A 17,764-nucleotide genomic window follows, 5' to 3' on the forward strand; every position below is an offset into this window, starting at 1 on the left:
TTCTTTAGACAGCTGTATCTAATTGTTATTTGGAAATCTGGCTTTGTTGTTTGGTCACCATATAAAGCCTCTTAAAAAGACCACTCACTGGATGCTCATAGTTATATATACTAGTATGGCTACCGTGCAGTGAAGTACAGCATATGGTGGGAGACACCAGGCACATTCATATCACATTTGTATACAGTACACTTACATTAAGGACTATAGTATAGACATTGTTTGCTACTTACATTGCCTCGTACAAATTACAGCCAATGGTCAGTGGGATTTTAGTCACGGCCTCTACGGTCACACCTTCTAGGAAGTACTGGAATGTTGTCTCGAACGTTGAAATTTCTTCTGTTGTCAGTGAGTTCAGATCTGAGATCACGCTCGTAAAGAGGAAGGTCATGGCTTCTTCCCTCACTTCAGATGTCATGTATTTCACATTAAGCTACAAAACAAGACGATGGTCTTACTCCAGAGGACCTATATTATGATGTGTGTATGGATACATTGTTATGTGATACCAAGATTTGAACACGTACCTTTTCATAGATGGCATTAAATTCTGTCAAAAAGGTGTATGACTCCTCAGCAGATACGACATTGTCCGATCCAGCCAGGGATTCCAACACTATCATTGTTGAATTAACATTTTGCAGAATTTCTGTTGAGCTGGTGATATATTCAACCTTCTGGCTGATGCTGGTGCTGCTGATGACTGTAACCTGTAATGGAAGATACGTCATATTATCATAGTTTCTTTTGTATATATTTTCAATACTGAACTGACCGCTCATCGATTTTAGTTGTGTAATTCCCCATTTTCCCCATGGTGGCGCTGTAGAGGAATACTTTCTGCTTAAGTTCCCCCTTAAAGGGGTTGTCCAGCGAAAAAATGTTTTCTTTCAAATCAGCTGGTATCAGAAAGTTAAATAGATTTGTAATTTACTTCTATTTAAAAATCTCAAGTCTTCCCATACTTATAAGCTACTATATATCCTGCAGGAAGTGTTGTTTGTTTACATTCAGAAACAGTGCTCTCTACTGACATCTCTGGCGGAGTCAGGAACTGTCCTGAGCAGGAGAGGTTTTCTATGGGGACTTGCTGCTGCGCTGGACAGTTCCTGACTCCGCCAGAGATGTCAGTAGAGAGCACTGTTTCTGAATGTAAACAAACAACACTTCCTGCAGGATATATAGTAGCTTATAAGTATGGAAAGACTTGAGATTTTTAAATAGAAGTAAATTACAAATCTATTTAACTTTCTGAAACCAGTTGATTTGAAAGAAAAAAAAAATTCACTGGACAACCCCTTTAAGATTACAGCTGATCACAGCGCAACCTGGGATTAGTTTATCTTAGAGGGACCATCTTAACCAAAAAGGGAGTGCCCAAAGCAGATTGCCCCTTGAACTATTTTACGTCATTATTACAATTACTGTGGCATGACTTACTACGTCCAATGTGGGGAACACCTCCTTCACCTCCTTTAAGGTAACAAATGCGAAGAAGCGTTTGAATACGCTTTCCATCCATACTGTTGTAGTCTGTGAGATGCTTGTACATCCTAAAATATATCAGTAAGCCAACAATGAGCAAATAATATCAACTTTTTGTTTTTATTATTAGTTTATGCTAGTTGTCACAAATATTGTTTACAAAAAAAAATTGTGGCCAATAGGCTACAATGTGCAATTTATTACTTTACTACAACATTTACCACTGTATTTGGGCAGTTTCAGGAGGCCTAGAATCCAGGTTGCAATTGTTTTCTTGGTGTCCTCAATCATGCTAGTATATCCTTTGTCCAGCTGATTAACACTAAAAAAAAAAAATAACAGAAAGGTCAAAAAGTTTCTGAAAGAAAAAAATAATAATCTTAAAACAAGAACACCATCTAAGTTAAAGGGGTACTCTGGTTTAAAAAAAAATGTTTTTAAATCATCTGATGTTTACAGATTTGTAAATAACTTTTATTTAAAAATATCAAGTCTTCTTATCATCTGCTGCATGTCCTGCAGGAAGTGGTGTATTCTTTTCAGACTGACACAGTGCTCTCTGCTGCCACCTCTGTCCATGTCAGGAACTGTCCAGAGCAGTAGCAAATCCCCATAGAAAACCTCTCCTTCTCACATGATGCCTACTTAAAGGTGTGGAATCCTTGGATAGCCCTATTGAAACGTAACCAATCCTAGGTAGTATGTTTTATAATATACAATACATGGCTATGTTCACACTACGTATATTTCAGGCAGTATTGTGGTCCTCATAGCAACCAAAACCAGGAGTGGATTGAAAACAGAAAGGATCTGTTCACACAATGTTGAAATTGAGTAGATGGCCGTCATTTAATGGCAAATATTTGCTGTTTATTTTGAAATAATGGCCGTTATTTACTGTTATATGGCGGCCATCCACTCAATTTCAACATTGTGTAAACAGATCCTTTCTGTGTTTTCAATCCACTCCTGGTTTTGGTTGCTATGAGGACCACAATACTGACTGAAATATACGTAGTGTGAACCCAGCCTAAATCTGTATATGAATATTTTACTTTTACATTTAAATTTTTGTTCTTGAGTCTTTGATATGGTGGGACGCAGGACTCCCCCCCCTCACTTCCCTCTCTTCTCCTCTGTTTCCTATACAACTTCCCCCTCCCCCTCCCATGGTTCTATTGGTTCCTTTCCTCCCTCCCTCCCTCTCACCTAAGACCCTCTCCATATTTTATATCTAGAAAAGACTGTTGTGCCTCTGTAACTTATATCTACATTATGTATTATAGTATGTACAGTTTTGAACTGAATCTATAATGGGGTCCCGACCCCCCCCCCCTCTTTTCTCTCTGTATTCCCTAAAGTATTGTTGTAAAAACTAAAAAACTTCAATAAATAAAGATTGAAAAGAAAACCTCTCCTGCTCTGGACAATTCTTAACATGGACAGAGGTGGCAGCAGAGAGCACAGACTCAGACTACAAAAAGTACCCCACCTTCTGCAGAAAATACAGCAACTGATAAGTTCTGGAAGACTTGACATTTTTTCAATTGAAGGGTTTTACAAATCTGTAAAATGACACCAGTTTATTTGAAAACATTTTTTTTTCACCAAAGCATCCCTTTAAAGGACAGCTCAGCTTCCCTGAAGGGAATAGGGCTGGATTACAAGAGCATGAACCAGTGTAGGCATGTCCTTCTAATAAACAATTTAAATAATAAAACATTCGCATTGTTCTCACTTACATGACAGAGAGAGTATCACAGTCATTGATGACAAACATTTCCAAAGTTTCCCGGGTGAAGAATTGAATGACGACAAAAATTCTGGTTTCAAACATTTGTACAATTTGAGTGCGGGTGTATGTTGCTATTGAGGTCTTCAGGATGTTCAAATATATTTTAAGGATGTATTGTCCAACGGTGATGTCAATTTTGATGTTTTTCTAATGGGAACCAAACAAAAACATTGTATTATGCTTATTCTTTATATTTGAGAGTCCATTAGTCTTACAGAAATAATAGTAATGCAAAATTGGAGAACTCGATTGTCTAGCTAAGCTTTTATGTCATATCTTTGAGATGCCCATTTCTAGTAACCAGTTCCCTTTAAGGTTATAAAAAGTAATGTTGCAAGACTTACTTTAATGGCTGTTTGCGTGAACTGGGTCATACAGCTATCCACTCTGGCAACTGTAAGTGTCTGCAGGTATTGGAAGACTTTAGTAGCATTCTCTATACTTTGATACACTTTAGCCACAACGAGCATGTCTCCAATCTGTGTATCGGTCAGTTTTTGAATCACGCCATCTTCAAGCTAAAAGCATAAATTAGGAAACAGTATTACATAAGATCATTACCAGGATGGGTTCCAATGACCATGTTTTTTATCTAACCTACGAAAACTAGCCATATGTATGAACACTTACAGGGTTGAATGTTAGTTGGTAGCTAATGAGCTTTTCATAGGTGGCCATAGCAGAGTAGTTACCGAAAGAACTTTCTATATAGCGCACAGTGCTGACACTTCCGGTGTTGCATTTTTTTCCTAGAAGGAATACAAAGAACAACAAATATTAGGAAGGGGTGAGGATGATTGGAAATAGGGAGATATTATTTGTATTTAGTTACCGTTTTCCAAGAGCTTGGTCATGAAATTGTAGACATTATCCTGGCTGGCTTCAACCGTTACTTCATAATTTACACTCAGTGCGTGTACCCTGTAAGATGACAAGAAGTATAGATGCTTTGATATAAATTCATTTAAATCGAACTGGAACGTTAAATGCAGTGCGGCAGAAGTATAAAACAGGTTGGCCCTGGCTTTTCATTGTTGTCTTCATATGCACCTATGTGGTATATGGGCCTGTGGCCCTCCTCACCGTTTTACAGGTGCAACTGCTACCAATGTACTCTCTATAGCAGGGATAGGGAACTTTAGGTCCACCAGCTGTTGCAAAACTACAATTTCCATCATGTCTGGACAGCCAAAGCTTTCGTTTTGGTTGTCCTGGCATGGTGGGAATTGTAGTTTTGCTACAGCTAGAAGGCCAGAGGTTCCCCATCCCTGCCCTATAAAATGAACCTATTTTCCTGCTTGCATGCTTCTCCTGCCACATGATGGTCTATCCTACCCTGTAGATATAAAACAGCTGCTGTGGGCCCAAACCATCAAGACCATACTCTTTATCTTCATAGAAGGGACTGTCTACCTGGCAAGAAGTATGAAGGGTGGGGGGAGGGCCATAGAAAATACTGAGCTCTGGTTGGGTGTAGAGTGGACTCCATTATTAGTATCTAATCACATGCATACTGTTATGTCTACGACTAATAATGGCAAGAAATTCCATTAAACATCACTTACATAGCTTTGTAGGAATCACAGTCAGCACTCAATGGGAATTCGGAAAGGATATTTGTGGTGATCACAGGTGTCACCAGATAAAGTTTTTTCTCAAACCAGTTGGTGTAATCTTCTGCCGTGAATGTGTTATATTTGACTGAGATCTCATCAGTCGTCAACTCCAACATCTTGACCTTCACCTCATCAGTAAACGTCCTGATCTAAATTGAAGAGAGAAATGTGCAAGAGGGAAATATACATTTTTTGTTTCTACAAACATGAAGATATGAAAAATTTTGCCTGTTCAGGTAGGAAAAGAGCTGGTTGGGGTCTCACCGAGATATATATACGTTACACTGCCACACACACAAGCATTGATTCACTGAAGAGTAATCCTACGACTACAAAGAATACTTGAATGGAAACCATCATGTCTTTGGCTATCTAAAAAAATGTATGATGACATTTGAAATGCGTATGCATTTCTATATATCAGTGTGTGTGCATTTCTGTATATGTGAATGTGTGTGTGTGCATTTGCATACGTGCATTTATGTTTGTGAGTACATGTATTTGTGCATGTGTATATTGTGCGTTTATACGTACGTTTGCATGTTTCTATAGATGAGTGTATTTTTGTGATACTGTATGTACGTATGAGTATACTGTATGTATGAGTGTATAAATGTGTATATGCCTATGTTACTACAACTTTTTTTTAACATAAAAACTTCCATTTTTAAAATAAAAATGGACATTTTTGATGATCATGATAATTAAAAACCATCTGTCTTTATTTATTTTATATGTGGTTTTCATGTAAAAAGATACTATGTGTGATTGTCTATATGAGTGTGTATGTGTATGTTTATGTGTGTGTGTGTATATATATATATATGTTACTATACATTGTTAAATATATATATATGTACGCCTATGCATGTATGTCTATGTGTGTGCTCCTTTGGTGTTCTTTGAACTGTGTTGCTTCTGGTGAAAACACATATATGAGCAGTGCCTCCTATTACTCTTCAGTGAATTGCAATATACAGTAGTATGTGTATAGTATGTGAACGCCCCCTCACCAGCTCGCATCAAGCATTGGATTACCAAACATAACACAAGTGCCTTCATTTCTAAAATGAATTTCTATTAGGGACAAATTTAGAAAAAGTCCTATAAGAAGGTCCTTAAGAAAATTTAAATTGGGAATTTCTCTGAAGTCTGTAGACTCTTCATTCTGCCTTTTCATAGTTACTCGGACAATCCCTTCTTTCCATTTCAGACTGTAAGAAATGCTGTTGCTCATGAAATCTATGTGTACCAATATAGAAATAAGAGCTGCCAGTTCCACCAAGAGCATTAAGTGTCATGCAAAGTGAACAGTTGTATGTAACAATGAAGCTGTTCATTCTATATTTTCAGTCTTCAAATGATCATGTTACATGGTAAAGTCAATATTAGGATGTAAAGTGGACACTAATAACACATTACATTTCAATATATCGGTTTGGAGTCTCTGAAAAATAAGGCAGCGAGCAATTTCTGTAGAACCTTTTTGCAAATTGTCACCTCTTTAAGCAATTAAAGGGATTTTACAATTGATTATTACTTGTCTCCTATGCACAGGTTAGAGGGCAAGTATGAGATCTCAGGGGTTCTGATCCACAGCTCCATTGGAAAGAAAGCGGTCAGGGCGCTGCTCTAGGGATCCCCGGGAAACCTAGAGGTCAGACCCCATACAATCTCATACTCATCCCATGGATGGAAGCAAGTAATAATAATTCAGACAACCCCTTTAAATGTATTTGTAAAGTTAGAGATCTGTCGAAGTGTTATTCTTTCTAAAACAACCCAATAGGTGGGTATATTAGCAGTCTAAAGACTAGTTTTGTAGGGTACATATATATTTTACTATAATATTTTACTGAGATGGGTCAGGCATATACAGTAGATAGCAGTAATGAGAACAGCACTAATAATCACTTCTTTGAAAGGTCAGAAGGCTGTATGTAAAGACCCAGTCACCTGAGAAAGTTAATTCTATATGGGAACCAAATGAGATGTTAGCAAGCAGGTATAGTGAATGTCAAAGACCAACAAAGATTGAATGTCCAAGGCTACATTTTCGGTTTCGGTAAGAACGTGGGACATGGCAGAGGTACCTACAACACCTTATAGATAAGTAGCCAGTTATTCATTGGGTCGATACACAAATTTTTCTGTGTTTGTTATAAATTATACATATGTAGATAGTAACACAGGGCAAGTTTATGTTAAATGTTAAGCCAATGCTTAGAAGCAGAGAATGGTGTTAGGGGGTTATTTTTTGTCATAGTCTTAGGTACAGTTTAATTTGGTTATTATGTTGCTTAGACGTTTTAAATACTTGTATAAACATATTTCACCAGTCAAACCCCAATCAAACCCAGCATACCAGTTAGTTGTAAAGTGACAACAGACCCAGTCAAACAGGTTAGACTGTAAGACGTAATTACGCTATCAGGATGATGTGATTGCTCCATATAAATAATGCATGCATTGATTTACAGAGATTGATTGTAATAATTGCAAACAATTCCTTCCATGAAATAATTGCTTTGTTTATTAGGAAACACAATCCCAAATCACGTTTGTCAATGACAACTGATCAAATAATGACCAATAAATTACTGAGAGATCAAACATTTGGGGTAATGACATTGCATAGATTTGAGATGTGTAGAACATTCCTTGGCATCAAGAAGGTGCAGGGCCGGTTGAAGATCTAGATACCTAATATTCACCTTTTTATCAATCATAATTATTTCTACTGTCAAGGCAGTTTATAATATGGACATCAATTCAATGACCAATACACAAAAAATAGATAATCTGAATTTTAGGAACCGCAATGGGGTCTGCATCAGCCCAAAAGGTATGAGCAAGCCAGTTCTCTGCTACCCTCTTGTTGAAAGGAAATCTTGTTACTAGGAAACACGTTAATCTGTCTTAAGGTAAAAATAAGAAAAACTTTCTTTTGTATCACTGTAACAACAATATAGATATAATACAAAAGAACTAATAGAGAAAAACAAGGCCCCATGTCACACCTGATGACAAACAGCTGATGGCATCGCATCTTACCTGGAAAAGAGACCTCCTTCGTCTCCTTTTGGGAGTCTGTAAATGCTTTCTTCTTTCCTATCAAAAGGTAGTATTTGGATTTTTTCTTTCTTGTCAACTATATATGTTTTTTTTTCTTGCTTGATGTCAAATTGCAATATACCTGCCGCACATCACTATTTGCTACAATGTTTGATCGTCATTCTAGCCTATTGCTCTGTGTCCCCAATTATAGGGATATGGATGCTTGCTGTAATATTTTTTCACTGTTTTTTTATGTATCCTGAAGCAAAAAGGTGCACTTTCCCACAGTCTTTTGAACACATAACACTTATCTAGCTTTAAGGTACCAATGTTTTGGAGAGAGAAAGGATTGCCCGGTAATGCTGAAATGGCACTTATTTAACTAAAAGGAAAAGATGTATAACATTGGTTTACAAATATTACCTCTTCATATGCATTATTAAAATGGTCCCAGAAAACTGCCAAATTTTCCACAGGATTAGTAGTGTTTGTGAGTACTTCGAAGACAGTTTCTATGAAGGTTACACTGCTGAGTGCTGTTTCGTCGGTCACCACTGCATCTGCGATTTGGACCGTAGTAAGATCAACTAGAGAGTCACCCTGTAAAACAAAAAAATATACATAGAATATATATAGAAAGTACAAATGAGGTAATAACCTGGTAACATAATGACATAGTTGATAACAGATTAGGTCTATCAAAGTTTAAGGGCCCTATTGCATCAAGTGATAATCTAGTCTACATCCACACTGCAGCTAAGCATAGGGATGGAGTTTGCAGGGTGGTGGCGGTCTTGGAAGTGGAGGCAAGATTGCTCATCCAGAACCCAAAGGTTCCATAGGAGGACACGGGGGAGCGTGTAAAAGTAAGAAATCTCTGTTTGTTATGTTCTCCCCCAATGGGCAGCAATATATGAGAAGTTATTTTTGAGAGGAATATACCTTTACAAGCCAACCTATAATCCCAGTCTAAACCTCCAAGTAATGTAATAAAAAAGGTATCTAGAGCCCCTTTGAACTTGTTTAGAGAATCAGGCATCACAACACAGCGTGGCAGAGAGTTCCATAGTCTCGCTGCTCTAACAGTAAAAAATCCTCAACTATCATAATATTTCACTATGATGGTTATTGGACTAAAGACTTGTTATTTATCATGAGTTCTTACCAGATTGAAGTTGATATCCAATTCCTTGATCACAGTAATACTGACAAAGGATTTAAACTGTTTGAAGTTAAGAACCAACCAGTTGCTGCTTGCACATTCTGTAAAAAGAAAATTATTATTATTATTATTATTATTATTTATTAACGGAAAATGGTGAGCAAGAGGATCTCTTTATAATCCCACAATGCCTTTTTAGGCAAAATAAAGGCCCGTGTTTTTAAAATACCGTCCTTTATATTATAATGATGGCCGCAAGTAATGTTTATCAACATGCATCATTCCCTTTATGTGAAATCACTTACTACTTGTCTGATTCCTAAGGAATCCTATGATCCAGCCGGTAACATCAGATTTTGTTTCTTCACTCATGAGCTCAAAGCCCGTGTCCAATCCTCCAACACTGAAGGAAAAACACAAGCACAGATACAATTTTAATATAGAGTTAGTCTTCTTCTACACTTCATAAAATTCTTAGTTGGCTGAATACTCTTTTAACACCTTTTAGTAACTTCTTTCTAGGAGTCAATAACGTTGCTTTCCATGTACTGTAGATGGCTTTTTTTTTTTTTGCTAAAACTCTGCTATGGTATGAAGCCTAAAGAGGATGTACCACCCGGTACATCCTCTTTAACCTGAACCTACGGATTGAACAGTGCCGGCACGGGGAAACCCGGTTCCCGTGCACGGCGCCATTCGATCCAGCGGTACCGGCCGGTGCTCAAGCACTGGAGGTCGGCCGGCCCGCCCCCAGAGGGAGGGAATTCCCTCCCCTGTATGACGCGGCTCACTTAGAATGAATGGAGCCGTGCCGGCGCCGATCGATCCGTGGGTTCAGGTTAAAGAGGATGTACCGGGTGGTACATCCTCTTTAAATGAATGGCAACCAATGATGACTGCCAAACTACTATATATGAATTTTGTTTTATGCTTCCCTGGATGAAAAGCCCCAAAATATGTGAACCATAAAAAAATGATCAATTAAATGATTAAAAATCACCTTTTTGCCAAATCTATAGCTGAAGTAAAACTATTTTAGATCATTAAAGTTATGGTAACCAGTTAAATAAAACATTTCAACATAAAGTCAGGCGCTACCTACATGGTTTGTAAGTTAGAACAGTCATCCACCACAGTGTTGGTCAGTACAGAAAGCTGCTCAGTGGTAACGGAAGGCAGGAAGAAGTTTAGGTATTCATTGAACCACGTGTACCAATCATTGCTGGTAAACTGGACAAATTCTGGTCGCATTATCCCCCAAATCGCATTTAACATCTTGTTCCGGACATCAATGTTGACAACATATTTGACGTTCATCTGTAAAGAACCATGTTACAGATTAGTATTCAATATGGCATGATTGTATATGGATATATTATGCTGTTGGTGTTGTTGTGCAGAGAACAACTCACCCGGATTAGAACAGTCCTTAGTTCCTTCATAAAAGTTTTTACGTAGACAAAGGTTTTGCTATTTAAAAAGGTAATGAGAAATGACATGTGCGTCACATAATTTTTTGGATTTGCCGAAGTAAGTATTTGGGATTCTATGACAAGATCTAAAGCCTGTTGTGAGCTGAAGAGGGAAATGGCTTCATACTAGGAAATAAACAAAAAGAAGACACGGTCAATCCACTTTGCCTTTTGAGAGAGTAATGTCAGACTTAGGGATGTGCGACCTCTACAAGCAACTATCCCAACAAGGTCTCACCAGTGGAATTCATTCTGGGATCCCTCCCCACAGTTACTATACATGATCACTTCTTGGCTTCATGCACAACAACATACACTCTTACTGTCATTGATTGAATGGACACAGTGGCAATGACTATGCTATAACCGTAATGTGAGAATCGGCAATAGTATGCTTAATATCCTTGTGGTACTGTTGGTACTAGTGGTACTGTTGGTATGCCTAATATCCTGTGGTACTGTTATGTAAGATGTGGTAAAGAGCTAAAACCTTAACATTGCAGCCAATTTTATTATTTTTTCCTGTCTTTTATTTTCTGTCAACAGATCCATATAGGGCTTGTTTTTTGAAGGACCAGTTGTACTTTTGGGCTATGTTCACACTACGTATGAATCCGTACGCATTTCGTATGGCGCCGTACATGTGCGGCTGAAACAACAGGCGTGCGAATATTCGATGTGCGGGCAGATGCGTACGCAGTGTGTACGCAATGCGTACGCATTGCGAACGTACGCCCGTAGTCTACTTACGCTTCCTGAGCCCCCTACGAAGCGATCTGACAGCGGTCTTTTACTTGGAAATCTTCACCTAGCCCCGGACACCCCACAGAACCTTTTGGATCGGCATAGAAGAGCGGAAAAATTAAGAAATCACCACTTCGTACGGAGCCGTGGGATACGCTACGGGCGTAAGTTACAAGCCTTCCGGCCGGAAACAATGGTCTTGTTCATTTCTTACGGCGCCGTATACGATCCCGGCGTACATTCGTACGAAGTGTGAACTGTGCGGCCGGGATCGTATACTTTGCATTGTACGCTAACTACGTAAGTTTCCGGCCGCATATTCACGGAGCGCACTACGGCCGGAAGCTTACGTAGTGTGAACATAGCCTTGAATGGCATTTTTTTTTTTACCATAATCAACTAGATACAAGAGGGGGTCTATTCTAACTCAGGAGCCCACTGGGAGATCCATCTGCTCGCCAGTGGGCCTTTCAAGGTCTGCTTAGCACCCAATACTAATGACTCCTATGAATTGTATGGCACACTTATTACATTTACTTTATGTATGCCGCTGTTATTTAATCCCTGTGCTATATGTTGGTATTGGCAAACATACAGCAATGTTACTTGGGCGCCATACTGTACAGTGTTCAGAATTAGAGACTGTATGATCAGGTAGGGTTATTTGTTCATAACATAATGGCACACCATAAGGGGTGGTGGGTGCGCCAACAGAAAGTACAGAGCATCATCCAACATGCTTTTCTACAGTTGAAAAAAAAAAAGTTTGTCCAAGTTAGACAAAAATAAAGACTTACTCCTTCGAAGTATGGATTGAGACGCATCATATTAGAATAGGTAAGATAAGTAATAGACTTTCCAAAGTTTATCTGTAACCACATGGAGCTCGAAAGACCATATGTGCATGCGGAACCTGTAGAAATGAGTAATCATCTATTATACCAGACTTAACACCACTGAGACCTATGTTCAGCCTTAAGCATCTGCTTTCTTATTCTTCATAGAGGTTGTTGTCTATAAGGCTATAGGGTCTATCTACACAGAGAACCGAGCTGTGTACAGCTTTGCAATTACAGTCTTTATGGCGCTCCAACCTTAGCAAACTATACACAGAATTAATAGAAAACTAAACAGTGCTCAATGTAAGAAACGATCCTCTTGGGCTTTGTTCACATGTGTTTCCCAGCAGTGATTTCTTTGTGTCCCTCTGCTAGGACCTTCAGCACCACTAATCTTTGGAAACATTCTAAGCTCAGGCTTATAAGTGATGGATTTCTAAACCTAACGTGCATTCTGAATTCTAATTCTGTACAGAAACATGAATCCTTACCTGACTTGTCTGCTTCTGCATTTAAGAACTTGATTCTGTGGTCGAACACTAATTGTTTTACCTCATCTGATAGATCACCATAGACTTCATCAATGGCTGTGTAACTGTGGGAGAACAGATTATAGTCAACAGCAAGGTACAATGTTATACAGAAATTATAAACATAGAAGACGCGTCAGCACAAAAAGACAACCTGGTCTATCTAGTACAAGGATGGGAGAAGCTTCACTTTGGCTGTCCAGGCATGATGGGAATTGTAGTTTTGCAACAGCTGGAGGGCCGAAGGTTCCCTACCCCTGATCTAGTATGTAATTTCCTTTCTTATTATGCTAGGAAAGATATCTGTTTATCCCATCAGGTGTACATTCACTTACTGTAGATTGACCTGCTGGAACTTTGCCCCAAGCATCTACTACTCTCTTAGTAAAGTACTATTTTCTCATGTTGCTTCAGATCTTTTTCTCCACTGGGTAAATCAGTAAGATTCTATTTGAATTTATACTATAAGTAAAAAAAAAAAAAAATTCTGAAGTTTACTTACACATCCTGGAAATCAGAGCAATCCCGGAGGGAAAACAGATCAAGGATAGTGCTATTGATGGCAGTAAAGAGGTAGCTGAGTCTTCCTTGGAAGATTGCTTTTAGGCTTGGTCTACAAACAGGATCGGAAGTGTTGACCTTGGTCACTATGTCATATAGCAAGGTGTACATAATGTTCTGGTTGTAGTTTCCCCCTGGCAAGGTACTTAGGAAGTTAAAGAGGAAATTAAAGTCTTTGGTCTGCAGTAGTTGTAGAGTAGAAGAAGCTGTCTCTAGGCTGCTGAAGATATTGGCTTCACTAACATATTGGGCCAGTTGGAAGTCAGTAAAAGCAGCTATTGCAGATCCCTGTTAAGTGAACAGATCAGTAGTTTATTAGCTTACTATATATATAGCCATTAAAGGGGTAGTGCAGCGCTAAGAAATTATTCACAGAATAACACACATTACAAAGTTATACAACTTTGTAATGTATGTTATGTCTGTGAATCGCCCCCTTCCCTGTGTCCCACCACCCCCACCCATGTACCCGGAAGTGTTGGTGCATTATACATTACCTGATCCGTGTCGCGCCCGTCCGCTATCTTGTGCCGCAACATCATCTTCAGGCGGCCGGACGATGTTCTCCGATCTTCCCGAGTGCCGGCCGCCCTCTGCAGCGTCATCCGATGCTCAGCCGCGATTGGCTGAGCATAACTGTGCTCAGCCAATCGCGGCTGAGCAGCTGATGACGCGGCCCGAAGAAGACGTCACTGACTGAAGATCGGAGACGGTGGTCGGCTTGTGACACACTTCCGGGTACACGGGTGGGGGTGGTGGGACACGGGGAAGGGGGCCATTCACAGACATAACATACATTACAAAGTTGTATAACTTTGTAATGTGTGTTATTCTGTGAATAATTCTTTACCGCCGCACTACCCCTTTAAGCCAAAAAAAAAAAGGTTGTTATTTTTATTTTCAACTCACCAGATCTGTGTTGCCGAATGCCACAGAGAATTCAGAAACATTGACATTGCTCACAAAACTCTTGTAGAAGGCGAGGATGGCCTCTGCTGTTGTTGCTGCTCTGCAGGCTTAATAGGCAGAAATGATATGGTTAATCAGACCCACTGCATGTGAACTCATTTGTATCTGCAATCTATTGTCAAGTCTAGGCATCGTACACCCTCAAAGGTCTCTGGCCCCACCCCTGAGTAATAAATACTCTGCTAATGTATTTCTATGAAACTCACTATGTGCCTGGACGAATCGAGTGACCCATAATCCAATGTCCTCCTTCTTAGCTTGACTAAATTTGCCATAAGAAACATCTAAGGCAGTAATTCTGTAAAATAAAAGATTAAACAATTTCACGATATTATTCATTTTGCAATAAAAGCTGCCATGTTATCATCTCATGCAAATATTAATAGGTAAAAAATGACAGCTTATCGATCATCTAAAAACTTAAAGTGTCACTGTCGTTATAACTTTCAGAATCTAAATCAGCAGGGGATGTGATATAAAGCAAGTTTGCAATATACATTGATTATTTTGTTGTTGTTGTTATGCTGTAAAACAAAGCTGAACTTACCAGAAATCCAGGTCCAGTCCCCTGAAGGCAGCTATATAACAGCTATACTTAACAGAAATCCAGGTCCAGTCCCCTGAAGGCTGCTATATAACAGCTATACTTACCAGAAATCCAGGTCCATTCCCCTGAAGGCAGCTATATAACAGCTATACTTACCAGAAATCCAGGTCCAGTCCCCTGAAGGCTGCTTTATAACAGCTATACTTACCAGAAATCCAGGTCCATTCTCCTGAAGGCTGCTATATAACAGCTATACTTACCAGAAATCCAGATCCAGTCTCCTGATGTCTGCTATATATCAGCTATACTTACCAGAAATCCAGGTCCATTCTCCTGAAGTCTGCTATATATCAGCTATACTTACCAGAAATCCAGGTCCAGTCCCCTGAAGGCAGCTATATAACAGCTATACTTTTTTTGTTGTTGTTATGCTGTAAAACAAAGCTGAACTTACCAGAAATCCAGGTCCAGTCCCCTGAAGGCTGCTTTATAACAGCTATACTTACCAGAAATCCAGGTCCATTCTCCTGAAGGCTGCTATATAACAGCTATACTAACCAGAAATCCAGGTCCAGTCCCCTGAAGTCTGCTATATATCAGCTATACTTACCAGAAATCCAGGTCCAGTCTCCTGAAGTCTGCTATATATCAGCTATACTTACCAGAAATCCAGGTCCATTCTCCTGAAGGCAGATTTTTATAAAAAAAGAGACTTAATACATGAAGTCCTCACCAGTACAGAGAGTCAAGGAGAGTCATGGATGTCGCCATGAATCAATCACATGACTGCCTTCTCTCTGTGAGCGCTCAGATGGCCTGGAAAACACAGGACTTTCTGTTTTCTGACTCTTTGAGAGAAAAAAACAGTCAGAAAACAGGAAATGCTGTGTTTTCCATGATAACTAAAAAAAAAAAAAAAGATAAATGTAAATTGCAAACTTACTTTATATCACATCCACTGTTGATTTAGATTTTGAAAGTTATAACGACAGTGACACTTTAAGGATATTAGGATGTGGGCCTTAGTATGGCCCATCTAGCATGGTCTTACTATACTTACACAGGCTCAATGGCTTCACATGATATGGGCAAGCTGGTCATGCAGTTGAGAAGCTCAGTGGTTATAACAGGAAGAAATGTGTACAACTTTTCCTGGAACCATGTAGACATAAAACCCGGGTTAAAATTGTTCGGGTTTTTAACCAGACTTTCCAACACGGCAGTTAACAGGTACAACTTGTTTTCATCTGATATGGAAGAAGAAGGACCCTGAAAGATGAAGATGCATGTAAATAATTACGTTTGTGATATTAGCTTAGCTTTCTATTATATTACCACCACCAGTGGGCGCCATTACTAGACAATGTGGATTTGTAGGGCACTGTGCAGTAGTGGCAGTGTGACAACACTCGCCAATGTATTCTATATACCAGTACCCTGCATCTTTACCTGAGGTGAAGGCAGAGATAACAGTGATTGCACTTACCATGTTATTGATGGAACTAAGGACGAATGCAAGTTTGTCTATGCTGATTTTTGAGATGAATAGAGAGAAAGCGCCCTGTGAGGTGACAGCACCGTCTTTCAAGTAGCAACTGAGGATTTTAGAAGCCGTGGCAGCTGGGACATTTTCAATCTGAGAATAGGAAAACATAAAAAAGCTCACTTGTTGCAAATCAATATTCCTTGTGCAAATAGGGCAGTATTATAGTAGTGATATACTTGTATATAGGAGCAGTATTATAGTAGTGATATACTTGTATATAGGAGCAGTATTATAGTAGTTATATTCCTGTATATAGGGGCAGTATTATAGTAGTTATATTCTTGTATATAGGAGCAGTATTATAGTAGTTATATTCCTGTATATAGGAGCAGTATTATAGTAGTTATATTCTTGTATATAGGAGCAGTATTATAGTAGTTATATTCTTGTATATAGGAGCAGTATTATAGTAGTTATATTCTTGTATATAGGAGCAGTATTATAGTAGCTATATTCTTGTATATAGGAGCAGTATTATAGTAGTTATATTCTTGTATATAGGAGCAGTATTATAGTAGTTATATTCCTGTATATAGGAGCAGTATTATAGTAGTTATATTCTTGTATATAGGAGCAGTATTATAGTAGTTATATTCTTGTATATAGGAGCAGTATTATAGTAGTTATATTCTTGTATATAGGAGCAGTATTATAGTAGTTATATTCTTGTATATAGGAGCAGTATTATAGTAGTTATATTCTTGTATATAGGAGCAGTATTATAGTAGTTATATTCCTGTATATAGGAGCAGTATTATAGTAGTTATATTCTTGTATATAGGAGCAGTATTATAGTAGTTATATTCTTGTATATAGGAGCAGTATTATAGTAGTTATATTCCTGTATATAGGAGCAGTATTATAGTAGTTATATTCTTGTATATAGGAGCAGTATTATAGTAGTTATATTCTTGTATATAGGGGGCAGTATTATAGTACTTATATTATTGTATATAGGAGCAGTATTATAGTAGTTATATTCTTGTATATAGGGGGCAGTATTATAGTACTTATATTATTGTATATAGGAGCAGTATTATAGTAGTTATATTCTTGTATATAGGAGCAGTATTATAGTAGTTATATTCTTGTATATAGGAGCAGTATTATAGTAGTTATAGTCTTGTATATAGGAGCAGTATTATAGTAGTTATATTCTTGTATATAGGGGGCAGTATTATAGTAGTTATATTCTTGTATATAGGAGCAGTATTATAGTAGTTATATTCTTGTATATAGGAGGCAGTATTATAGTAGTTATATTCTTGTATATAGGAGCAGTATTATAGTAGTTATATTCTTGTATATAGGGGCAGTATTATAGTAGTTATATTATTGTATATAAGAGCAGTATTATAGTAGTTATAATCTTGTATATAGGGGCAGTATTATAGTAGTTATATTATTGTATATAAGAGCAGTATTATAGTAGTTATAA

General features: G+C 38.2%; 1 protein-coding gene across 2 annotated transcripts in view; it reads right to left on the reverse strand.

The window, feature by feature from the left end:
• The window catches only part of LOC138801345 (uncharacterized), a 47,736-nt gene that overhangs the window by 22,294 nt on the left and 7,678 nt on the right, over positions 1-17,764 (reverse strand). The window contains exons 8-29 of one of the 2 annotated variants that reach the window (XM_069984071.1): positions 16,267-16,416; positions 15,841-16,049; positions 14,440-14,531; positions 14,174-14,280; positions 13,206-13,552; positions 12,665-12,768; positions 12,132-12,247; positions 10,531-10,716; positions 10,221-10,435; positions 9,424-9,521; positions 9,122-9,219; positions 8,380-8,556; positions 7,954-8,010; positions 4,849-5,048; positions 4,116-4,204; positions 3,914-4,032; positions 3,628-3,801; positions 3,231-3,430; positions 1,710-1,810; positions 1,444-1,556; positions 531-713; positions 234-436 (exon numbers count right to left, since the gene is read on the reverse strand). In XM_069984071.1, the coding sequence (XP_069840172.1) occupies positions 234-436; positions 531-713; positions 1,444-1,556; positions 1,710-1,810; positions 3,231-3,430; positions 3,628-3,801; positions 3,914-4,032; positions 4,116-4,204; positions 4,849-5,048; positions 7,954-8,010; positions 8,380-8,556; positions 9,122-9,219; positions 9,424-9,521; positions 10,221-10,435; positions 10,531-10,716; positions 12,132-12,247; positions 12,665-12,768; positions 13,206-13,552; positions 14,174-14,280; positions 14,440-14,531; positions 15,841-16,049; positions 16,267-16,416 (3,338 nt within the window). The remainder of the gene's footprint in view (positions 1-233; positions 437-530; positions 714-1,443; positions 1,557-1,709; positions 1,811-3,230; positions 3,431-3,627; positions 3,802-3,913; positions 4,033-4,115; positions 4,205-4,848; positions 5,049-7,953; positions 8,011-8,379; positions 8,557-9,121; positions 9,220-9,423; positions 9,522-10,220; positions 10,436-10,530; positions 10,717-12,131; positions 12,248-12,664; positions 12,769-13,205; positions 13,553-14,173; positions 14,281-14,439; positions 14,532-15,840; positions 16,050-16,266; positions 16,417-17,764) is intronic. The other variant, XM_069984072.1, reaches the window with a different exon arrangement.

Source organism: Dendropsophus ebraccatus, chromosome 9, assembly GCF_027789765.1.
Source record: "Dendropsophus ebraccatus isolate aDenEbr1 chromosome 9, aDenEbr1.pat, whole genome shotgun sequence".
Lineage (NCBI taxonomy): Eukaryota > Metazoa > Chordata > Amphibia > Anura > Hylidae > Dendropsophus > Dendropsophus ebraccatus.